Source organism: Vicugna pacos, chromosome 8 (assembly GCF_048564905.1).
Source record: "Vicugna pacos chromosome 8, VicPac4, whole genome shotgun sequence".
Taxonomy (NCBI): Eukaryota; Metazoa; Chordata; class Mammalia; order Artiodactyla; family Camelidae; genus Vicugna; species Vicugna pacos.
The window spans coordinates 54,704,562-54,718,829 of NC_132994.1; the positions used below are offsets into that span (position 1 = coordinate 54,704,562).

At 42.0% G+C, this 14,268-nt stretch overlaps 1 protein-coding gene and 1 long non-coding RNA gene across 5 annotated transcripts in view; one reads left to right on the top strand and one right to left on the bottom strand.

Moving 5' to 3' along the window:
• The window catches only part of MAP3K5 (mitogen-activated protein kinase kinase kinase 5), a 174,686-nt gene that overhangs the window by 14,894 nt on the left and 145,524 nt on the right, over positions 1-14,268 (bottom strand). For all 3 annotated transcript variants that reach the window (XM_072965903.1, XM_006200085.4, XM_015235835.3), the window contains 4 exons: positions 11,433-11,610; positions 11,174-11,342; positions 5,344-5,529; positions 1,766-1,871 (listed from right to left, as the gene is read on the bottom strand). In XM_072965903.1, the coding sequence (XP_072822004.1) occupies positions 1,766-1,871; positions 5,344-5,529; positions 11,174-11,342; positions 11,433-11,610 (639 nt within the window). The remainder of the gene's footprint in view (positions 1-1,765; positions 1,872-5,343; positions 5,530-11,173; positions 11,343-11,432; positions 11,611-14,268) is intronic.
• Positions 427-11,568, top strand: LOC140697732 (uncharacterized). Of its 2 annotated transcripts, none has more exons than XR_012075027.1 (4): positions 427-673; positions 5,303-5,448; positions 8,696-8,901; positions 11,478-11,568. It is a non-coding gene; the product is annotated as an uncharacterized lncRNA (long non-coding RNA). The 2 variants fall into 2 exon arrangements; XR_012075028.1 differs by having other exon boundaries at positions 427-600.

Here is a 14,268-nt window from a genome sequence, read left to right on the forward strand (position 1 = left end):
ATTTCAAAGTATAATCCCTCTCTCCTCTTCTTGTTTGGGCATTCTTACTTTAGGTTATTACTGGGTTTAATTCATGACCTATACTCATCCCTTTTAATGATACACACCTATTCCATCTCACCCCTTGTATCTTTTGGGTTTATAACCCTTCTTTGGAACATTCCCCACATCCAAGCCAATCCTAATGATAAACCATTTAACCATAAGTATTTGCTGACTTCCTTAGAGCATTACATCAGGTTTACACAAGCTACAGACCCCTCAGGTTCATATCCAATTGCTAGTCATGTGCCTCAAAAATCTCACTAGGATTTTTTTGTAAGCTTACACAAACCTTTTCACTGTAATTTGTTATAATCAGGTGAAATTCATTTACTTATTGTTTCAATCACTGTTTATCAGGGGTCTGTTGTTTTCCAGGCACCATGCTGGACCACATGCTTGGAACAGGATAAAATGAAACAGACACAGCTGCCCTCTGGAGAGGGAAATAGCCATTAGACAAGAAAAGTAGTTTGCGATTTGGGCAAGTGTCACCAATGCGGAAAAACCATTTCCAAGGAAAGAGAGTACCAGGAGGAGTCTACTTTAGACTTCAGGGTATGTCAGGACTCTGTAAAGAGGCATCTTTTAACATGATACCTGAAGAATGCAAAGGTACAAGAACACAAAGGTATGGTGGCAGGCGGGGCAAGGGGTGCAGGTGTGTGCCACATAGGGGGAAAGCTCAGGGGTGTCAGAACTTCTATTTCCTTCTTACAGAAGAAAGGAGTAAGTTAATCTTCACTAACATAAGTTAATGTTCAACAGAAAGACTGAAACTGGTTCCCTCATTCTCAAATCAAACAAGGTATTCTGGGAGAAGAGAGGAAATTCTACAACTCAGAAGGGTTGATGATGACTTAAAAGTTCGTGGTATCATTTATGAAAGACATAAAATTTAAAATATTTCATGTTTACCTTGTCTTTTAAAATTTCTGTTTTAGAATATAACACATGTACAAATTAGTACAATAGTATATGTTTCTAATTTATATGTCTAAATCTATTTATCTATTTACACATACACACATACACACAAACACACATCAGGTGGAAGAGCTCTGCTTAAAATTTTTTATTAATGGGCACTCTATCAAAACACTTTGGAAGTTTGCCTTAGAATATGAATACCTCTCTCACTTACTCTATAAAACCTGGTTTCATGAACACTACTGCTTTTGTATCTCACTGCTAACAGAGCTGGGATCTGTCTAGACCAGTGATTTCCAAACCTGGCTGTGTATCAAAATGACCTGGAAGCTGGATGGAAATCAAATTCCTGGGCTTTATCCCCGGCAGATTCTTACTCAGTCTGGGATGGAGCTCTGAAAGCTGTAATTTGAAAGAGCTCCTTACGTCACTCCATGAGCTGGCAGGTTTGAGAACCACTGGAAAAGGATGGCACAGGGATGTATTTTGTGGGCACAAATATCTGGATATTAAAAGGCATATGTATTTGGGTTACATGTATAGTTTTTTCTTTCTCTTCATTCCAAATGTGCTCTTTAAGACAAAAAAGCAAGTCTTCCTCACTCAGTAAATGTTTTGCTTGGTGTACATACTGTATGCACTCAATAAATATTATTTGATGGCTTTGAAAGATTTTTTTTAAAAAAGGCTAACTTGGTCCTAAAAGCAGTAGGGAGACACCATAAATGACAAATGAACAGTAATTGAAAATATCAAACACTAAATATTTGCAAAGTAATAAAGTATTTCTGACCTGGAACCAGAATGGTAATGGCTGTCTGCACCGCCTTTCGGATGATACTGTCTAAGGCAAACATCCAGTGTGGCTTGATGTTATGGTTCCGAAGAACTTTATTGACCTGGAGAAAGAGAGTGACATCTGGTCTACTTCAATATTTTAACTGCAAATAACCTAGCTGATGCACACATTTGGATGACATTCCATCAACAAAATAACTAAAAGGTTTCTCCACCTTGAATTACGAATAATTTCTTTATTCACTGGAAAACTAAAGAAAAACTGCCCCTTTAAAATGAAGTTTGGTGATCCCCATGTAGGCAAACAAGATACATCACACTAATGATTAAATGAAAGGCAGTCTAATTAAATGGGAATGTACCTCTTTGGGACTCAGAACCTATAGCTTCCGCCTTTCACAATGTCTACAGGTTGAATGGTGCAGATGGTAAAGGAAGAAAAAAGTCCAACGGGCTATAATAAAAGTAAATGCTATTCTTAAATGTTATGACTGCCATTTAACACAACCAAGTCACTCGGGTGACTTGGAAACACTGGTAAAGGGGTGAAATGAGCAAGTATGTACTGTCTACGGATCTGCCACAGTGCATGTCTTGTTTTTGTTCACACACTTGCATATATCTTTTAAAATGGGGGAATAATCTGCTAAAACATTCCAGATCATCTGTTCACATTAAAAATCTCTGTTTAAGAGTATCTTATTTTTTAGTGACTATTAACATTTCACACATTAAAATAGATGTTGAAATAGATACATGCATTACCTTTCTTTTTCCTTTAAAAAATTATGGTAAAATACACATAACAAAATTTACCATCTTATACATGCACTCCAATGTTCATAGCAGTGCTATTTACAGTAGCCAAGATGTGAAAGCAACCTAAATGTCCATTGACAGATGAATGGATAAATAAGATGTAGTATATATACACAATGGAATACTACTCAGCCATAAAAAGGATGAAATAATGCCATTTTTAGCAACATGGAGGGACCTAGAGATTATCATACTAAGTGAAGGAAGTTAGCCAAAGAAAGACAAATACTATATAATATCGCCTGTAAGTGGAATCTGAAAAAAATGATACAAATGAACTTATTCACAAAACAGAAACAAACTCACAGACATAGAAAACAAACTTATGGTTACCAAAGGGGAAAGGGGGGGAAGGGGTAAATTAGGAGTTTGGAATTAGCAGATACAAACTACTATGTATCAAATAGATAAACAACAGGTCCTACTGTATAGCACAGGGAACTACAATCAATAACTAAAATGGAAAAGAATCCAAAAAAGAATAGATTTATATATATATATATAACTGAATCACTTTGTTGTATACTAGAAACTAACATAACATTGTAAACCAACTATACTTCAATTAAAAAATTACCATCTTAAGCATTTTTAAGTGTACAGTTCAGTGACATTAAGTACATTCATATTGCTGTGCTACCAGCACCACAATCCATCTCTAGAGCTCTTCATCTTGCAAAACTAAAACTCTATACCCATTAAACAATAACCCCCACCCCTCCTTGCTGTGACCTCCCAGCCCCTGGCAACCACCATTATACTTCCTGTCTGTGAATTTGACTACTTTCGGTATTTCATGTAAGTGAAATCATACAGTGTTTTTGTGTCTGCCTTATTTCAATAAGTGTAAGATTTCAGAATTTCCTTCTTTTTATGGGTGAATAATATTCCATTGTAGGTATAAGCCATGTTTTTAAAAATAACTTTTATTATAAGGCTAAGAGAAGCTTATTTAAAATTTAGATTAACTCCCTTAATTGCTAGTTGACATGGGCCTTGAGGAAAAGAAGCTATTTTTCCAACAGGGCTGTGACTAGAGATCTTGGAGGAAGCTGGGAAGAAGGTGACCCAGATGTCATCTCACAAAAGCTAGAGTTCTGATTGCTTATTCCTGCCCTTGATTGATCTTCATCAAAATCCCCCAGTTTAGAAGGGAGTTGGTCTCAGGAATTCCTCAGAGCAGTTGCTCCCAAGGAAGCAAACTACTGCGAGGTTCCCACATGTTCTTGAAAATTCAAAATGACTTTGTCCTAGTACTGTCATAAAGGATTTGCCTGCTTATCTGACTAATGAGGGGCATACCATTTACTAAATAAGAATACTTCTCTCAAGAGTCACACACAGAAGATGGAAAAGGGATCCTCTACAGCCACGAGCTGCTCCTCACAGTCCTTCACTAACAGCATATTACGGAGGGCCCATTCTTTGGGTTCACTCCCCTCCTGGACACTGAGTGAGCAAGTGCAGGGGGCGTGTGTGTGTGTGTGTGTGCGCCCCGGCATGTGGCCCAGGACTACAATTAACCCACTCTCAATCTGAATTCTACTGGTCAATTTGCTTTCCAACCTCTAGGCTGGAAGCCAAATGTGTGGACAAGTACAAATTCACTAAATTAATTCATTCTATTTGCAGATGGCTGGGGTTCCCTAGTTACAGTCAGTGCACCTTTAGCATTTAATACTAGCAATAGGCTTTGCTGGCTGTTTTCATTTCCCATGATCCTAGTCGAGTCAGGAGTGTTGCCCTGCCTACCATACAGCACTGGACCGAGTGCCTGACACTGAGTTCCAGAGAGCACAAGTGGCCACTGAGGGGTTATACCTTGGTTTTAAATCAGGGATCATTTGATGCACCAAATGCAACTGCCAGGACATCCCCTATGTAGGAGCAATAAACACATTAGGAGTGAATTAACTAGGAGAATTTAAATAAAATTATGCCAAGTGCTTGCTTATTTCCAAGAAGGTACTGTCAAGAACTGTCTTATTTCAGTCTCCCACACTTCATAAGGGACTTCTGGGAGTGACTTCAGGCTTTTTCTGGTACAAAGTTCCACAGACAAATCTCATTCAAGAATAACACATGGTTTTGAATCAGGCTTCTGGAAACCTGGCCTCAAATTTTGTGTTGCATAGCAACTCAATAGGAGAGAGAGGACTCCTCAGCGATCTCTCAGTGGATCCTGTGGATTAAATTTCATCCAGCGATGCCCTGTGATCTGAAGTATATTGCTGGCTAGGAAATAGTGAATATTTATTAAACAAGCATGTTTTAAATGTCCTGTATGGAAACCAGAGCAGGGGAGGAAATAATTACCGGTTTTATTCCTCGGTGATCCTTCTGATCTGAATGGTTACATTTTTCTCAATGACCACTAGATGGCACTTCTCACACAGAATTTGAAAGTGCAGAGTGAAGAGTGCTTTGTTGCTAAAATCATCAAAATAAACAGTGGCCGACTACATGATTTCATAAGAATGAAGTGCAACCATGGGAGATGTTGTGAGTTTTGTTATTTTCCATGGTGCTATCTTATGTGTATCTAATCTGAGGAGAGGCAAACTTACCAAACAACAAATCTGGTACTTTGAGGCACACGGTCAGGCAACCATCTCACGCTTACTTAACGATCCAAAGAGAATAGAGTACATTGAATTATTAAAGAGTGAAAAGATAACAGAACTTATGTTTTTACCCTATTCTCTAATTTTAGCCAGAGTCTGTGGAAAAACATGGGCAAAATGTCACACTTACAGCATCTTGGAAACCGAAGAGCACCACCTGGACTTGACTAATGCCGTGGCTGTCGAAGTCCAGCTCCAGCTTCAGCTTTGACAGGGTGGTGGCTATGATCTTTCGGTCAGTGGACCTCACAAATTCTCTGAGGCTTGTGACAAGGGTTGTAATGTGCTCCCATTTCAGTTTGGGTTCTTCAGCCCCCTGCGAATAAAAACCAACCATCTGTCAGTAGATCTGTGCTGGATTATCAGCTGCAGACCCGCCATCCTGCAGCCCCTGCTGCAAAGATCTGGGCTTCAAAATGCCCCCTGTTAAAGGGAAAGACCGTATTTGAACTATCTGGCTCCTTTCTCTCCAAAAAAGAAGTAGTCAGACTTTGAGAGGAAGGCAGCCACCGCATGCATGGTCCAATAGCCGTGATATAGTCAGGTATACAAAGCTTTGCCCCAACAGGGACAGGCTAAGGCAGTAAGATTCCACTCTCTGAAATTTTAATCAGGCAGTAAGCCATAGGATTGCAGGTTCAAAGTCTGCCCAGAGAGAGAAGTCATAAAATAGGGGCAAGAGTATGTCCAGCTATAAGGAAAGGAGGGAGCAGAAGCAACAGAGCTGAGAATGATGATCGGAAGGGAGAGAAGTTGACAGAAACAGAAATGACACACCAAGGGGGCTAACAGCAACCGAGCCAGAGAATAGATGTACAAACTTCTGGGACTTGAAGTCTCCAGGTATCACACTCTCGTTTCAGTTTCTGTGAGGCTCGGCTAAGCGCTATGGTTGGAATTAACCTCGAGTCCACTTCCCTTATTGCTACGTATGTCTACCAACAACATGTCGCCAGTACTTCAATTGCCCTTAGAGTGTCAATTCCTTGCAATCAAAAGGCGCTCACTTCAGCGGAGAGAGCATAGCTTAGTGGTAGAATGCGTGCTTAGCGTGCACAAGGTCCTGGGGTCAATCCTCAGTACCTCCACTAAAAAATAAATAAAATAAACCTAATTACCTCCCCTGCAAAACAACACCCCCAAACAAACAAACAAACAAACAAAAAAACACGAGGTGCTCACTTCAAACTCCATCCTGAAAACCATTCCTTATTCATCAATGAATTATAAGAATGGACCAAATGGACTACTTCACATATTAAAAATTAAATACAATATTTCAGGGGGAGGGTATAGTTCAGTGGTAGGGTGCATGCTTAATCTGTGTGAGGTCCTGGGTTCAATCCCCAGTACTTCCATTAAAATAAATAAATAAATAGACCTAAGTAACTCCCCCTCAAAAAAAAAATAGCAAAAAAAATTAAATACAATATTTAGACAAATTCCCCCTCTCAAGGTGAATTTTTTTTTAACTTTGAGCAAGAAACATTTCATCCTTAAAGGAAACACAGTAGAATGTTATTTATCCTCATTTAACTTTAAGAAACAATGGGATTTTTATTATGCTTATTTCGTATTGCACATTTTGTTATTGCATCATTAAAATTAAATTCCTCAATTGGGCTATGAAAATTACAATATCTAGGAGTCTATTAAAGTAAAAGAGAAATGCACCATCAAGTTCTTTCTTTCAATACATTTTCATTTGGGAGCACACTTTCATGTTTATGTTTTGATGGGAAAAGATTATATTAAAAAGCTTGAAAGCTGTCATGAAGGGAATATTTTAAAATCAGACAGGGAATAATGATAAACTGTTTCTTTTCTTACCACCAAGTAAACTGCACCCAAAGTAAAGATTCACAGGCAGTATCATAATAACATGAAAATATGTTCAAGAAGAAAAATGTGAGTTATTCAGAAATTGGAAGCTTAGTGAAAAATCAGTTATGTGCTTGCCAGCAGTTTAAACAGCAAACATTTTTTTGACATTAGCTTTGTTTTCACAACAGAAAAACATGCTGCTTCTGGTTTTCTGGTGCCACTGTCCTACAAAGGAACTCCGTCTACCCTGGGAAATGTTTTCTGTCTAGAGTATTTCATCCACTTACATAATCGTTATTTCTGTTCTCACTCCTGCCTCTCTGTATGCACTCACTGATGTATGCACTCATTAATATGCCTTTATGAACAAGCATCTTAGGGATCATATCAGGAGAGCCTGATTCAGTATCAGAAGGTAGCATTTGACAGCGTACCTTTCCTGAACACTCACAGAACATTCACAGATTCCCCTGCAAAGGTGCTCTCTATTCTTTATCCCTTAAAACTCTTTAAAAATGATGAGTTGATTTCTGAAAGACGTTACAGATTGAAAAGGCTTTCATGGGTCCCTTTGAGGATCTGACCAACATCTACATTTTACTCTTGTTACTAAGGGTAGGCTTAAAAAGAAAGGTGTACCTAGAAATAGTTAATACAATGAAAAGACATTTCCATCTAGTTGTTAAAAAAAATTAAAGATATTGGATAACTGTTTTTAGCCTGCTTGTAATGATAACAACAGTAGTAGTTAACATTTGTGGAACACTTTCAATGATTGTCTCAATGACTCACGATCTTACTTACTCCTTGCTGCAACCCTGTGAGGTAAATACCATTGTTTCCTCTATTTTATGGATTAGGAAATTCAGCCTCGGAGAGGTTTAATAACTTGCCCAAATCACACAGCCGTAAAGTGGTGGAACCAGGCCTCAGAGGCAAGTTGAGGCTGAGCTCAAGCTCCTAATCATTGCTTTCTACTGCCCCAATTAGCTGGTTAACCAGCAGTAAACCTGGGTCAGGACTTGCCTGCTCTACCACAAGATCACCGTGTGATGTCCCGGGACACAATTCACGGCATCCCCAGCAGCACAGTCAAAAGGACCCTGTCTGTCACTTGACGATTCTGGATTTACTAAGCGATGCTAACCAGCAGTTTCTGGTCCTCACTGGTTACTTCATGCTCGTACACCACGGCATGCTCTCCGATAGTTTCTTTGAAGTTTTTCTTTCCTTTCTCCTTTTACAGAAAACATTCGAGCATGCCTTAAAAAACTAGGAAGACACAAACACTTGAATAGGGTTAATCAACTCCAAAATTTAAGCATTTCAGCACAGTCATGGGAGTGAAGTCTTCTGCCAGGCTCTTTGCTGAGGGCTGGGAAATGACAATGACCAAGGCAGTCCCTGCCCTCATGGACCTATAGTCCAGCAGGGAGACAAAGAAGACCCTCAAACAAGCAGACACTTTCTGTGCTGGAAAAGCACACCCACTGGGGATGATTACGGGATTTAGGTGATCCCTGCGCTTTATGTTTCTAACCTAAAACAGGCATCTTAACACCGGTAGCCATAGGAAAAGCCTTCACTCCACAGTGGCTACTGGAGATTTCCTCCCATAACCCAAGCCCTGTCCCCTCCCCTACTCTGTTCTTCTCCAGCACTTGTCACCATCTGGTACACCAGGGAGGAGAGCGATGTGGGGCTCGAGAGCACAGACCCTGCAGCCAGACTGCCTGGGTCCAAATCCCGACTCCATTGCATGGCTTCGGCAAGTTACTCCACTCCTTTGCGCCTCTGTGTCCTCCTCTGCAAAAGGAAGATACTAACAGAACCACTGCTGTGGTGCTGTTGTCACCAGGATTAAGTGAGTAGAGACATAAGAAATACTAAGAATAATACCTGGCCCATAGAAAGTGTTTGCTGTCATGACTATATATTTAGCATATATAGTAATATATATATATAACATATATAGTATAGAGTAACATATAACTATATATTTAACTATATTTGTTACTATATATTCATCTAAGCCTTAACTAATTTTTTATTGCTTTTTCCCTTGACTCGAACATTGGTTTCAATGGGAGGCAGACATTTTTTTTTTTTCCACTTTGTTCACTGTAGTGTCACCCCAGCACATAGAACAGTGCCTGGTAGCTAGTAGATGTTTAGTAAGTGTTTGTTGAATGAATGAATGATTGGATGACCTCCAACTGCTGCCCAGTTAGTTGCTCCCTCCAATGAAACATGGTTCCTCTTCTTAACTTATGCCATCCAATTTCAGTCCTCAATGACTCCAGAGAGCAGATGGAAAGGCAAGAGTGACAGCTAAAAGTTCAAGACCTCTCCTGTCTCCTCCACATCTCCTTATTCCTGTGCCACATCCTAACCCCAACTCAGAGGCCTGGGTGCCCTCATCCCAAAGCACCTCCTTCCCGGGTCTCAGGGTCCCTGCTGGAGGCAGCTTCTCTTTAGGACCCAAGTCAGGGTTTTCCCAGAAAGCATAGAAGATGATTATTTCAGTTCTCCATGTACCCAGAGACCCTGCAGGCACACACACGGCATTTCAACTCCTCCTATGGGATCTAAAGACATGGACATTAGAGAATTCCTAAGGTGATGGAGTCAGCAGAGAAACTTAGTGGGGTTCTCAAGACAAAGACAAGCAGGTGAGAGAGAGCTCGGCTCTGTTTCCATTCCAGTAAAAACTGAGACCATGTAACCTGCTGCACTGAGGCTAAAACTTGACCCTCCCTACTTCCAGCTCAAAACTTTTCTAGGAGAGGAGGGAGGGAAGAAGTTATGTGTCATCTACAGTGATCACGGATGACAGGTGGTGGCCACAGGTGCTGAAGCAGGTTCACAAGTCCCTGACACCCACAGAACTAAAAGAAGAGGCAAGGGTTACATCTGGGCCAGGCGTGTCTGCGAGGCTTACGCCCACAGGAGGCTTGCGCTTCTGCTCTCACACAGGAGGCATCACCCGCCGCTTGGAGCTGAGCGAAACCCTATTTGCACCGGGGCAGAGTTGGGAATGGAGTCTTCCTCATTTCTGTAAGCAGAATCCCAGGGAATACATTTTCCCAGGTTTTATGACTAAACTGTGTCATTGCTCCACCCCACCCCCAATTCATATGTTGAAGCCCCAACTCTCATGAGACTGTGCTTGGAAAGAGGGTCTTTAGGAGGTAATTAAGGTTAAGTGAAGTCATAAAGGTTGGGCTCTAACCCAATAGGACTAGTGTCCTTATAAGAGGAGGAAGAGACAGCAAGGGCACACAGAGAAGACCAGGTGAGAACCCAGCAATAAGGTGGCCATCAGCGAGCCGAGGAGAGAGGCCTCAGGAGAAATCAAACCTGCCAGCACCCTGCTCTTAGACTTTCAGCTTCCAGATCTGTGAGAAAGAAATTTCTGTTGTTTAAGCTACGGAATCTAAGGCATTTTGTTATGGCAGCTTAGCAAACAAGTACACCAGGGAACAAGAGTTTGACTGACCGGCTTTGGTTTTCCATAGCGTGTGTGGCCTCCCAGCACACTGTGTAATTTACTTATTAGTGCCCTTCACCCTCCACCTGAACGTAGCACTCCAAGCACAGGCGTTGCCACTGGATTCGTAATGTTTCCCAAAAGCTCAGAGGAGCCAATGGCAGGTGGCCTCAGGCTAATGTCAAAATTAGCAATTCACATGGCTCAATGCATGTTTATTGATTGAATGAGTATAAATGAATGAAGGGTGAAAAGGCTTGTTAGGGACCAGCTGCAACTTTTTATCAACAGGAACATTTTGCTTCTGACTTCAAAATAGCTTATGTTCTTGGTGGAGGTAGGGGGAGTGGTACAGCTTAGTGGTAGAGCACATGCTTAGCATGCACAAGGTCCTGGGTTCAATCCCCAGTACCTCCATTAAAATAATAATAATAATAGATAAACCTAATAACCACCCCACCAAATAGCTTATGTTCACTAACATAGTTTCTGTGTTAGGGATTTGCTTGCTCCCAGGGTACGTTTGTTATCATCAGGAGGACGGCAGCTCCCTCACGTCGCCACGTCACCTTTGACAGTTCCAAGTGGTTACAGCACAGCTAAAATATGTAAACTCTGGAGAAACAGTCTCCATGAGAGGTTTTACCTGAGCCAAAGATTCCATTAAGTTTCTCACAACTTTGTCTTGGTCTTCTGTCAGGATCCTGTGAAGCGTGGCCCGTCTCTCACTGTCCTTCCTCAGCATAAAGAATCCGGAATCTTTTTCTTCAGGAGACGGTGGTGCACTGTGATCTTCAAAATTTTCATCGGGGATGCTGTAATAATTCACACAGCACAGATTACAATTTCCTTTATAAAACAACACACAGCATACTTCTCTGACCCAAAGTAAGTCAGGTCTTTACCCCAGAAAGAGCGTCCTTATGCCTTTGACATCTCTTTCTCCGCAGGACTTGGCTCTTGTTTTGAAAGAGAAGGGGTCCACCTTTAACTCCGTGTCCGGAGAAACTGAGCCGTACTCACTGCTGCTGCTGGTGTCCTCCACCAGGACAGGGACCGGCAACGAGATACTCCTGAGATACTCTGCATGTCACAAGAGGTGGGGAGAGGATGATTAACGCTTCCAAAAACACGCACGTACTGAAACGCCTATTGAGAGGCAGCAAGATTATGTGTCAAGTGTCTCGTTCTGGTAAGCAGCAAAGTCATGCTACGTGGGAGGCTGGTTGCGGGATCACGATTGTTCCTGGGCTCAGTACAACCCACGCAGGTGGTCCGGGAGGACAGGGCCTCCTGGGTCCTGAAAGGAGTATCCTGGGGGCGTGAAACTGGAGGAAGCACCAGGCTCAGTAGTTCTGGCTTCTCATCCCTTTATTTTTATGATCTACCTATCAGAGTTTAGGAAGGTCATTTACGGGTCTTAGTTTTCACACCTACAAAATAAAGGACCAGATTCATAATTTTTAAGCCACATTCTTCAGAGGTTTAAGATCTTGGGGCTGTCTTGGATGGAGTGAGTGAGTAGGATCCTGTGATTCTAGAACAGAGGTTCCAACCCTGTTTCACCTAAATTAAATATGTTCTTCCCATCATATAGCAAGGCTCTACTTAAGGATTCATTAAAAAAGGCTCTTCGCTAAATACAGATTTTGGAAACCAATGGACTAGATGATCTCTGAGGTCTTTCTCAGTTCTCAGACATTATAATTCTATAGAAGATGTATGCTTTTCTTTATTTATTTTTAATTGGGGGGCTAGGTAATTAGGTTTATTTATTTATTTAGTGGTGGTACTGGGGATTGAACTCAGGACCTCATGCATGCCAAGCACGCACTCTACCACTGAGCTATCTCCTCCGTCCCTGCAGATGTATGCTTTTATTTTATTCTGATGGAAACTGAATTGGCACAATAGGAGGTGCCTACATTTCATCAAATACTGGTTTTAAAATAGGTAATTGTTGCCAGAAACATCTTTATCAAACAAATCAACGTCTCACGCCAAGGGGGCAAAACAGAGAGGGATGGGTCACTAGGAGGTTAAAAAAAAAAAAAAAACCCTAGCGAATTCAGGAAGCCTGGGAGATGTTCTGAGTGAGAAGGAACAGGAGGGTCTTTAGAGAAAGGAGAGAGGACTTGTGGGCTGTGGTCTACAATTCTGAGCCAGCCAGCGGCTGGGCACGGGCAGGGCCAGGGAAGATGAGACCAGAAATGACGGTCATAGTGACCACCTGCAGCAGTTGCTGAGCATCTCATGTTTATGTCTCCATATTTAATCCTCACAGAACACCATGTGTAGGTTGTCTAACTGAACCCACTGGATAGATGAGGTGACTAATGGTAAGCCATTTCCAAGGACACCCGGTCAACGAGTGAATCCAGCTCTGACCCCAATGCCCTTCCTCTTAATTCTGATTCCATAAAATCTTTAGATTTTAAAAATTGTAGGTAAAGTTGGACTCTAAAGCCAGAGCAGAGTCCCAGATGCTCTTGAATTACCCTAAGCATGGAGGGTGGGAGGGCACATGGGGAAGGTGCCTCAGAGTTCAGCAGAGGGATCCCTTCCCATCTTGTGCTCGTCCTAAGGCCCATGCTCACCGGGAAGGCTTGTGGGCAGAACTGTCAGCTTAAATTCTCTCTCTAGAGCTCTCTCTCACCAAGTGTGTGGAGCTGAGTCCACATAATTTAAGTGTGTGTGTGATGGGAACCTGCTTCCTGGCAACAAAAACCTAGCCATGTGGAAGAGATAAAGCTATCGTGGACTGCGCTTCTGGGCATAGCTGTAGTCCCTTTGGGGATCTATATTACATTTTGGTTCTCAGAACCAAATCTGGGCCTTAGGTACTGCTACCAGCACAGAATGCCTGATGAAACAAGTAAACTGCTGCAAGTCACATATTTAGAAAGTGGCTCAGTTGGGATCAGAACCGACTTCTGCGTAAGTCCAAAGTCAGTGCCCATTTTATGACATTCAAAACAGGCTGGTCAGAAGGCTGTGGAGCACCCCAGGGTCTGCCTGGTGAAAAGGCAATGACTGCCTTCCAGGGTCGAGGCAGCTTGTGAAGAAATGAGGGAAGGGAGAGGGTTCCTCTCTTCACAGAGTTCTCTGACTCTTGGAATTGACAGAAGAAAACTGGAGAGACTGTGGCCAAGAAACCCCGATTACTGGGCCTCTACTCTGGGCTGACTGGCTTTGAGCCCCCGAAGAACCTGAAAAACCCTCTCCCTGGCCTGTGGGAGAGTGCATATTTGGCTCACAGCAAACATTAAGCCCCCTGCCTATTTGATCAACAACTCATCCAACTTAGGAAAATTCCAAACCACGGTCATTTCTTTACTATTCTTTGAAATGTATCAGTTGATCTTCCCAGAGCAAATTTACCTTCCTAGTTATGATCTGCAAAGGCCAACACCGAAAAGCAAAAACACAACTTAGTCCTGACCAACTAAAAACCAAGAGACTATAGGATGCCGAAGATGACAGAGGAAGGTGTCTGGCATGGAAATTTTCCACAAGAAATCCGTGAGGTGGCCAACTATCTTCTAGATAAGGGAGCATGGACTCCTCTCAAACTGAAGATTTCAAAATACAGTCACCATCTTGCATTTAGAAGGGAGCAGTGGAAGCCTCTCTCATGAAGGAGAAAGGGGAGGGGTTTCTGAAGGAATGAGCCCACCAGGTTTGCATCCCTAGCAACCTTAGTATCCAGGAGCTCCCGCCCTCATTCCCACCTGTAAGCAA